The sequence below is a fragment of the Sus scrofa genome, chromosome 1 (assembly GCF_000003025.6).
Source record: "Sus scrofa isolate TJ Tabasco breed Duroc chromosome 1, Sscrofa11.1, whole genome shotgun sequence".
Classification (NCBI taxonomy): domain Eukaryota; kingdom Metazoa; phylum Chordata; class Mammalia; order Artiodactyla; family Suidae; genus Sus; species Sus scrofa.
Genome location: NC_010443.5, coordinates 185876491 through 185886850, shown reverse-complemented (window position 1 = coordinate 185886850; position 10360 = coordinate 185876491). Strand labels below are relative to the sequence as shown.

General features: G+C 41.1%; 1 protein-coding gene across 8 annotated transcripts in view; it reads right to left on the bottom strand.

Annotated features, from left to right (window-relative positions):
* TMEM260 (transmembrane protein 260) overlaps positions 272 to 10360 on the bottom strand; it is a 65083-nt gene continuing 54994 nt past the window's right edge. For 3 of the 8 annotated variants that reach the window (XM_013993447.2, XM_013993446.2, XM_005659991.3), the window contains 2 exons: positions 8657 to 8747; positions 272 to 4200 (listed from right to left, as the gene is read on the bottom strand). In XM_013993447.2, coding sequence (XP_013848901.1) covers positions 3946 to 4200; positions 8657 to 8747 — 346 coding nt within the window. In that variant the 3' untranslated portion in view covers positions 272 to 3945. Of the gene's footprint in view, positions 4245 to 8656; positions 8748 to 10360 lie in introns of all 8 variants that reach the window. The other 5 variants (XM_021102431.1, XM_021102435.1, XM_021102422.1 and 2 more) reach the window with 3 other exon arrangements.

The following is a 10360-nucleotide window of genomic DNA, read 5'->3' as shown; positions in this document are numbered from 1 at the left end:
TCGTGCTATTCCTGAGGCTTTTTTTATACCATCCACACTGATCCAAATCAAACAGATCTTTAGAGGGTACTGACAATGACATCTTCATTGGACATGATCGCTGCTAAAGCTTTAGCTCCCTGTTTGCTCTGTAATGCCGTGCCAAGATCTTGGCCTTTAGATGTTCCCAGAATCCCTGGAAACATTACTTATTTGTTTGTGAGTATAAGCCTTAGAATGATTTTACATTCACAATAACAATATGAGGATGAACGAAGCAGTGTGATCTCACTGGGTTCCAATTTTTTCTTTATTGAATCGTAGGACTTGGAGCCAGTCAGAAGAACAGAATTTTAGGTAATACTCTACATTGGTGCTTTTATAAACTAGACCAGAATTAAAACAGAGTAAAAAGATTGGCTGTAACAGGATCCATTTTTTTTCATTTTGCTATTAATTTTTTTCCTGACTATTAAAGGTATTAACATTTCTAAATTCTGAGCGATATTGTGGGAACTATGAAAATTTAGGACTCACATTGTTTAACTTTCAAAATATAAATTAAAAAAAAAACTAGTCTTCATATCCTAGTCTGATGACTTAAAGAAATCAGCAGGGAATCATACAATAATCCTAACACTCAAAATGGGCTTTATTTAAGTATCAGAAAGGCTGAACATCATGGTTATATCATTAGAAAGTACTAAGGATACACACAGAAATTACATTTCACAATTTCTATTAGAACACCTCAAAATAGGATACCAGTAATTGAGTCCCTTCTATTTTGGCAGGATTTGGAGTAATAGAATAAAAGCATTTAAAATAATGGATCCTTTGAATAAACAAAGAGAAGAGGAAAGTCACTAGCAAGAAGTAAGCATACCTCTCGTGAGCAGGAACAGGGCAGGAGAGTTTGGTTAGGGGACAGGGAAGCCACAGTCCCCTTCTCCACTCACCCTCTGGTGTGTGCCAGCCTCAGTGCCAGGCAGGAGGGCACCGCAGCATGTGGAGAGGCAGACACTTTTGCTGGCTCCCACTTGTTCCTCAGGCCAAAGTCCAGGCAGAAGTTGGCCTTGTGGGGTTCCTGTCGTCCTGCCAACCCATGGCACTCCAGGGATACTGCTAGGAGAATTCTGGCCAAATCCTACATGAGAAGTCACCTCCTTCACATTCTCTTCCATGTCAGAAGTTAGACTAAAGGAAACTCCCCTGTCAGATTTTATGGTGTTTGTGCACTAGCCAAGGAGAAGCAAGAGACAGAAAAGGAAAGCAACTTGTTTAACCTCATACAATAGAAAGGACAGAATTCTTCAAAGGAGTTGATCTGGGAATGAAGCCCAACATCCCAAAGTCTCAGCTCAGTTTGCTCTTTTCTCATTCACTGCTGGTTTTAAGAAATTTAAATAATTACACTCCTATCTACTGTGGACCATCATCTCATTGCTTTCTCAAAGAGAGAGTGGCCCAAAGCCACTGTTGCACATATACAGAATAATCTGTGCACCATCTGACAACAGTCAACATGCAGAGCATATTCAGGTATATATGTAGCACCACAGTATAGACACATTTATTTTATTTTTTTGACCATATCCACGCATGTGGAAGTGCCCAGGCCAGGGGTTGAACCCGCATCACAGCAGTGGCCCAAGCTACTGCAGTGGCAACACTGGGTCCTTAATCCACTGCACCATGAGAGAACTCCTAGACACACATTTAAAATGCAGATATCTTCAAAAAGAGGCCCTTATTTGCCATTCTTAAGGCTATAAATAGGAAATATTACTTTTGATAAGATTCCTCCATTCCAGATGTGTATGTAGATGCTGAAATGAATATTCACATATTACTCCATATACAGTATATAGATGTTCAGAAACCAATAAGATCATCTCACACATGCACACAATCTCTTTTCCTGAACAACTAAAGACAGTGCATTTCTGGGGAATGTATATTTGAATTTTATTGTAGCTGTTTAAAAGAAAAGTGGAAATCATAATCTTACACAATTCTTTCAAATGGATCAACTTAGACAATTTATTGATGCTTCCTTAAATTTTTACACCACACTGAACTCCAACAGGTTTTTGTTTTAAGGTAAACCAGGTTTTTGGTTCTTCCCTGTGGAGAAGTTACTTTCAAGTCAGTGAAAGTTCTTGGCCCATGATTAAAAGTCTTTGCCAATTAGTACTCAACAACTTCAATTCATTTTTTTCTGGTTCAAGATGAGTAGGAGCCTAATAAGGCTGTGATAAAAGGGCAAAAGGCACCGAGAGCCAAAAGCGGATTAATGAGCTCCTCCATTTATTTGTCTTCCTAACAGCTGAACTGTTACAACTATTGACACTCTTCAAAAGGTTCCGCTCTGAACCCTGTCCAGGCACTGCAGGCTCCAATGGACATCTTCAAATCCAGAGAATGGAGGGGCAAGAGCTTCCCCTGTGTGATGCCAAAACCAACAAAGCCCCATGGATCAGGTAATGAAACTTCAGCTTTTCCCCCTTTGAGATTTATTTACTGGCAGCTGACAAGGGGCAAATTCAGCTCGAATTGTGCAGTCAAGGCCCTGTCAAGCTTTTAGAGGCACCCTTGTCTTGAAGCACCTTCATGACTGGCATTTCACTCAAAAGCCCTCGGCACTGGTCCTTAACAGCTTATGACATCACAAAGGACACTCCAGACAGATGCCTACATGGCATCCTGCAGCATTTTAAAAGAGAATTAGTGGTTTTAATTATGGTCGTAGTATGAAAGGGAACCATGCAAGCTCCACAGGAGACCTTTGATCAGACGCTTTCGCTAGTACAATGCCACGGAACTGTGACTATTCCTGGTAAGGGGCCTTTTCTTGCTGAATGACTCACCAGTGATCTTTGAATGCAGACAAGCTTCTAGCCCTCCCTCTTCATTAGTGAGCATTTCTATACAGGGGCCTATATAGTGCTTGGAGTCTAGGAGCTATACAATTGGGGGGAAAAGAATCCCTACGGATTCGGGCCTCTACTTAGGAAGTGCTGAAGGACTCTGAGTGACTTTATTCATTAAAACAGGTTGCTATTAATTAACTGTCATAATAAAATAAAGAACTATTATTTGCATTTCTTACTATGTTCTCTTTAGTAATATGTATAAAAGATGCTTGTAACAGAAATGAATTTATTGAACCACTTCCCTACCCCTGACTCCCGCTTTTTTTTTTTTTTTTTTTGGCATTAGTAGCAGGAGCCTACTAATTATTGGGCCCAGATTTATGAGCCCAAATAGAAGTAAAACATGAATATAAAATTAATTAAGGAACGACAAAATCCTTTTTACTTGCCAATCAGTTTAAGCAACTGAAAAAAGCAAACAATTAGCTGAATTTTTTAGTGATTTCGAAGGATGATTTAAGACAAAACCCCAACTTCTTTCAAAAGATCACCCAGTTGGTTTTTAGCTTGAAGTGTGAGATTATGTAACAACCACAGTTACTTAAAAAAAAAAAAAAAAGGTATTCTAACTTGAAGTGTAACAAGATTCATTCTTAAAAAAAAATGATTTCACTTCTGGGAAACAGCGAATGTCTTTGCTCTGGTATTAGTATTTTAAGAATTTAACTTCAATACCAATTCCAATAAGCAGGGCCCTTAAGATTCATGTCAATATTTTAAGTATATAAAAATAGTTCATTCTCTTCTAGAATCTAGTCAAGCAAGTCATTTGGCTAGAGATTGTGAAAGCAGGAAGATTTTTCACAATATTCTCACTGAAATGCTAATTCAGTAACATGGGCTAAACAGAATTTGCATAAATAGCACGTCCGTCGTTAAGACCCCCGTGAAACAGTACTGCTGCACCGTGTTACATGGGAGACAGATGAGTCTTCCATTTTTTATACCATTTCTTTTCTTGGAGGAAAAAGTTCTGGACTTCAGAATTTTGGAAGCTGAACACCGAACAGGTTTTTCACAGTTTGCTATGTCAGACATTTTTCCTATTTCTCAGACTTTGCAGTTCTTTTCTTAGGTGCTTTAGCGCGGCTGAAATATCAGCCAGCTGTGGATCATTCCGTGCTTTCTGGGTGTAGAGACGGAAATGTCTGATGGTTTCAGATAACAAGACTTCAGGGTCTGCACCGCTTTCCTGAAGGCGCAGCATCCGCTCACAGGCGATGGCATAGTTCTTGTGCCAGTTCACTGGGTGCTCCTTTCGTAAATAGACAATCTCCTTATAAAGCTGGAAGACAGCAAACATGTTGGTATGCCATTGTCATCCCTTGACTTTTTTTTTTCAAAAAACAGAAAACACAGAGGAATTAATAACACATGGGGGTAGGGGGAAACACCCAAGCAGCCTACAGTAAAAATCTAATCATTGGCAGGCCATGCAGAAAATGCAGGGATGGTACTGTAATTATTACAGTAGCAGGAGGCAAATGTGCTTCATCTAAAACTGCTTCTGGGGTTTTTCGGATGTTGCAGAGGGAACCTAAGACACCCTGTGTCAGGACAAAATGCTCTTCCTCCAGAAAGATGTTCAGGGAAAAGGATTTAGTTCTAATTCATGGAAAGCTGTTTACTCAACAGGCAGAAAAGCTGAAATTCTAAATTTAGCTACCAGAGAAAAAAAAATTGGCTTTCTTTAGAAAACTCAGTAGAAAAAGGACTTAAAGAATTTAAATTTTGTCCCGCATTTTCACATTCATTTCTGTCTACATTAGAAACAACAGTAACAACAATAGCAACAATAAACCAACTCAAACAAATCCAGCATTGAACAGGCTGGGCATAACAGAATTTAAGAGACATCCTTAAAGTGAGATATTGAAAATCTTCACAGAGTCCTAAAATTACAGTTTTCATCATTAAAATTTTGCCCACAGGAATTCAGATCTTGTTTTTCAATATCAGAGACAGTATTAATTGGATAGAGTTAGAATCTTTAATACTGCATTTTCCAGAGGAAAAACATGAAAATTTAACAAATAAACCACCAAAAGTAGGTGCAAATCTACAAAACAGCACATTACACTTGCTTATTTGGGAATTTCACAGCCTTCTTGGGGATTATCGAATTGCAGTCAGATCCGCAGGCACTTGAGTTAACCAGTAGCCTCCATGAGAGCACAGGACAAGCAATGACGCTTTCTCCAGGGACAAGGGCTTTTTGAATTAGAACTGTACTCATTACATCATTCAGTTGAAAGGGACCCAATTACATTATTTCCCCAACTCCTTCTCCAAAGCAAATACATATTTGATCTATTTCAAAACAACATCCCCATGAAAAATTCCCCAATCCATATTTGATATGTCATTTTGATATTAATAACCTTAAATTCCTCAAACTGCCTTTTAAAGTGATTTTCTTTTTTCTTTTTTGGCCGTCCCTCAGCATACGGAGTTCCCAGGCCAGGGATCAGATCTGGTCTGATCAGATTTGCGACCTACACCGCAGCCATGTTAATGCTTGATCCTTTTTAACCCACTGTGCTGGGGATCAAACCTGTGTCCTAGTGCTACAGAGACGGTGCAGAATCCCAGGGCACCACAGTGGGAATGCCAAAGCTATTTGCCTCTTAATTCCTTCACTCCATAAAATAGGAAAGAGTCACCTTGCAATTTCATAGACATCAGAGCTATTAAGTCAGCCTCCTACCCTTTCATTTTCTTGGTAAAATATTCAAAATTTCTCTACCTTTCCTTATAGTCTTTTTTATATCCATTCCTTCTCTTTCCAAGCCTCTCTCTGATGAGGGACATGGCAGGCTGCCCAGCACAAAGTAGGTGCTCAGAAACTGCTCAGCTTCTTTTCTTTTGCAAGTTTACAGAATCCTGCTAAGGTTTTGGAAAGCAAGCCAGATGCCAGCACTTGAGTGAGCATGTCTCCAAATGGCCCAAGAGAATAAGAAGCTCACTGCTGACCTCCCTGCCAGAGTCTTAACACATCAGAACAACCATGCTACCCTCTTCTAGAACTCTGTTACTGATGTCTCATCAATTCATTCTGAAGTTGGCCCATTAAAGACAGGTTTTTAAAAATTTTTTTCTTTATGGCTACACCTGTGGCATATGGAAGTTCCTAGGCTAGGGGTCAAATCGGAGATATAGCTGCCCGCCTACACCACAGCCACAGCATTGCAGGATCCAAGCTGAATCTGTGACCTACGCTATAGGTGGTGGCAACACCGGATCCTTAACCCACTGAGTAAGGCCAGGGATCGAATCTACATCCTCAGAGACAGTATTTTGGGTTCTTAACCTGCTGAGCCACCATAGGAACTCCAAGACACATGTATCTTAAGAAGTTTATAGTCATTTCTCATTATGTAGAATTATATTTCCTCCTCTATGTTTGTATCACTGTGACATTAGTCTTAATGGAACATATTCTATTTATTGGGGACAGCGTCAGTATATCAGATGTATTCCTAAAGATACAGGGATTGTTCCTGTTCCCCCACTTGAACTTAATGTTCTGTATAAGCTATAGAGCAGGGTAATGTGAATGCTAATGAAAGTATTTATACCTAACAAGAATATTCTTGAAAAACCTGTCCTGGGGGTGATCTGTGTTGAACCATCAAGTATCTGGCCTCGTTTGTTTAGGAAACAATGTCACACATCTGAAGATGCATGTGAAGGAGATACCTATAGACTATGCTACAGACCCATGTTTACTGGAAAAAGTAATGCTTACAGGCCCAAAGGGACAATAAATCCATGAACTAGCTTTAGTAGTGGCCTAACAACTGACCATGGAACAGATCACTGATGAGAGTATAAAATATTAGTAAAGTCTCAGATTTCTCCCTTCTAAATACTCCTTGTTTTTCACAGAATCACAGGGTATTAGAGCTGAACAGGATATGACATCCAGGATATGAGAGATAATAATAAAGTTTACAGTGTACTTTTTTTTTTTTTTTGAAGAAAAAATGAGGTCTGGAAAGGTTAACTGGCTCACAGTTGACAAGGAATGGAGGAGCAGGCCTTGAACCTGGACCTCTCAACTGCCAGGTAGACCTCTACATGCTGCCTGCCTCCTGTAACCAGTTCCTGGCTGACCTCCAGGGGGCAGCTTGGAGGGCTCTGCCTTTCTCTATGGTTCCCTCCTTATAAGACTAGACTTCCTCCTCCTATTCCCTCACTATCCTGCCTCACCATCTGTCTGGCCAGCTCCTTCTGATCTTTCAAAACAACACTGCGATGACATCTCCTGTGGAAGAGCCCCCGCCCTCCCTCTCTCCAGGGCAGTGCACTCTTGTGCTGCTCTCTGCACCCCCCCACATCTCTGCAGACCTCTCACATCACTCGCGAGGCTGAACTAACAACTAACTGAGCACCTTCTCTTCCATCTCCCTCTCTAGCTGTACCTCTCTGACAGCAGAGACAATGCAGCACAGTATCTGGCACAGACTCTGGGTGCTCCATAAATGCTCTGTGCATGAATGAATGAATGACTAAACAATGGGCCACAGAGCATACAACTGAGGAGCCAAACCTGTCATACTAATTGGACTCCCAGCTATTTTAACTCAGAACCAAACAAATGCCCTGGTTGAGCAGACAAGCAGCCCAGAGGCAGCAGCAATACCTCCTCACTTGCTCAGACATCCAGCTCCTGGGCTCTGTTCTCACTGGCCTTCACCAGGATGTCTGTTTCTCATGCAGCAGGCCCCAAGACTACTTCTGAAGGTGAGGAAGAGCCCAGTGATTAGAAACCCCAGAAGAGCAGGGGCTTGCTAACATCCTGCTACAGCAAGCCTCTGCTCTGTACTCCCCTTCCCATCACAGAGGACCAGCTGAGTAAGAGCCTTAACATGGCTGGTCTGAGGCTGGTTGGCTTCCTGGGACCATGTGAGAAGACGGAGCCACTCTCCAGGAACCTTTAACTCTCTCATGAAATCTCAACCAGCCACAAGCCCATGGTTTCAAGTGTAGCCAGAGTCGTGACTTTTGCATAAAGGCAACACATCAGAGCTTGTGTTTTTAAGATAAAGCCATTGTATTCATTTCCTATTGCTATTGTTAACTAATCCCCACAACTGTAGTGGCTTGAAACACTATACATTTATTATCTTATACTTCTGGAGGTCAAAAGGCATAAAATCAAAGTTTTTATAAAATCAGCAGGGCTGTGTTCCTTCTGGAGACTCTAGAGTCTATTTCTTTGCCTTTTCCAGCTTCCAGAGGCTGCCTGCACTCCCTAACTTACGGCCCTTCGTCCGTCTTCCAGGCCAGCCGTGTAGCATCTTCAAATCTTTTCTCTGACTTCTGCCTACAATGCCACATCTTCTTTTCTGCCTCCTCCTTATAAGTCCCCTTGTGATCACACTGGGCCCACCTGGATAACACAGGATCATCTCCCGAACTCAAGATCCTGAATCACATCTGCCAAGTGCCCTTTGCCTTGTAAGATCATATATTCACAGGTGCTGGAGGTTAGGACATGGACTGCTTTGGTGGGTGTGTGTGTGTGTATGCATTATTTTGCTGACCACAGCCATTTATGTTAGATGTTATTCGTGATACGCATGACTACTTTTCCATTTATACTGCTTTATAAAATGCCAAATAAAGCTGGAAACAAAAAAGTAAAAACTCTACTGTGACACACCTCCCCCTCCATCCCAAACTGTCACCACCACTCTCCCCCCAAATATATTTATATATATAAAAGCACAACATACGTTATATGCGTGAGTGTAGAGCTGAGCTTTCACATCTGAAGGCAAACTTGTGGTTTCTGCCAGGTTAAAGATGAAGAACGGAGTTTTCATCCTGGGAGTGGGAAAGTGTTCATGTCAATTTCACAGTCAAAGCTAAATCTGCCAGACCTTTCCATTAATAAGGAACATACAAAGCCCTTCATTCCCCTCATAGTCACAAGAAGTCTACTCTGAACCAACAGTAAGCCTCCCCCCCCCGCCACCCCAAGACACTGCATTCACACTGATTGCCAAATCTTTTAGAAAAAAGCTTACATTCGTCATCACTGTTGTACATCATTTCCCTCCCAATGTACTTTTTCACTGTGCAGGAGCAGCTGGGAAGGGTGTAACTTGCTGAGTCTGTTAGCACATCCCTGAAGGTACCCAATGCGACAGCTCATGCCATGTGTGACCAGTTCTTCAAAGGTGGCTGGACTCTTTGACCACATGAACTCACCCAAATTGTATTCCACACACCAATTAAATCAATACCTGCCCGAATAATGACCTGCTTTCTTCTTTTATGTGATTTCTCCCCCAGCTTTCCCACACTCAATCACAGTGAAGAATTGTGCAAACATTCAGTATATCTTTGATTATTTCTTCAAAGTATTTGTTCCTAAAACTAGGGTCATCACTTGAAATATGCAATCTTCTAACTTTTTCAAAAAGACTATTGCAAAAATCCTTTTTTTTTATAATTGTTATTTTGTCAAGAACCATATTTCTTGACAATTTTTTTAAAAAAACCTCTTTAAATGTATGTAAGCCCTTTAATACCCTAACTCAATTCTTGGTGCAAAGCGCAATCTCTGGCCTGGAGTGGGCATCAACTTGTTTGTTTGTTTTTTTTGGCCACCTCCCAGCACATGGAGTTCTCAGGACAGGGATCAGCTCCGAGCCACAGTTGCAGCCTACGCTGCAGCTGTGACAATGCTGGATCCTTTAATCCACTGTGCTGGACTGAAGATGGAACCTACGTCCCAGCACTCCCAGAGACTCAGTCAGCCATTGCGCCACAGCAGGAACTCCAGGGCATCAATACGTTTTTACTGAAGGAATTACTTCATATGTACTTGGTACCCCTGTTTGTATCCCTTAGGACTTCCACATTAATATTTAGGCCAAAGTCTATTAGAAGTACATTATTTTGAATATTTTAAAATAATAAGAGATCAACAGCCTCACCATGAAGTGTTCCACACAGGAAAAACAGGAAAGTACAGCATCTAACACATTAGTAGTCACATCTCTTTTAACATGTCTGTCTGCTCCTTTAGACTGAGCTCCTTGAGGGTAGGAACTGTGTCCTAGTCATATATGTAGCTCCATGACTAGCACAGTGCTGGCCTCTAGGGAGTATTCAATAACTGCTTAAGTAATTAGCTAGCACATTACACAGACAGCCAGGGTTACAATGATCAACTTCTTCTCAGGTACTTGCTTGGGTTTAGTTGAGGCAGGAGAGCATAGGCATTATGAATGTTCCATAATCAAAGAGATGTGGGTTTTAGACTCTATTGCTAGATCTGTGTGGCCTTGGACAAGCAACCACTTTACCTCCAGTTTGTTCATTTGTAAAACAGGGATAATAACGTCTCTACAGGTTGTTGACAGGATGAGATGGGATTATGCATGTGTAATGACTAGTACAATGCCTCAAACAAAATAACCGGATAAACA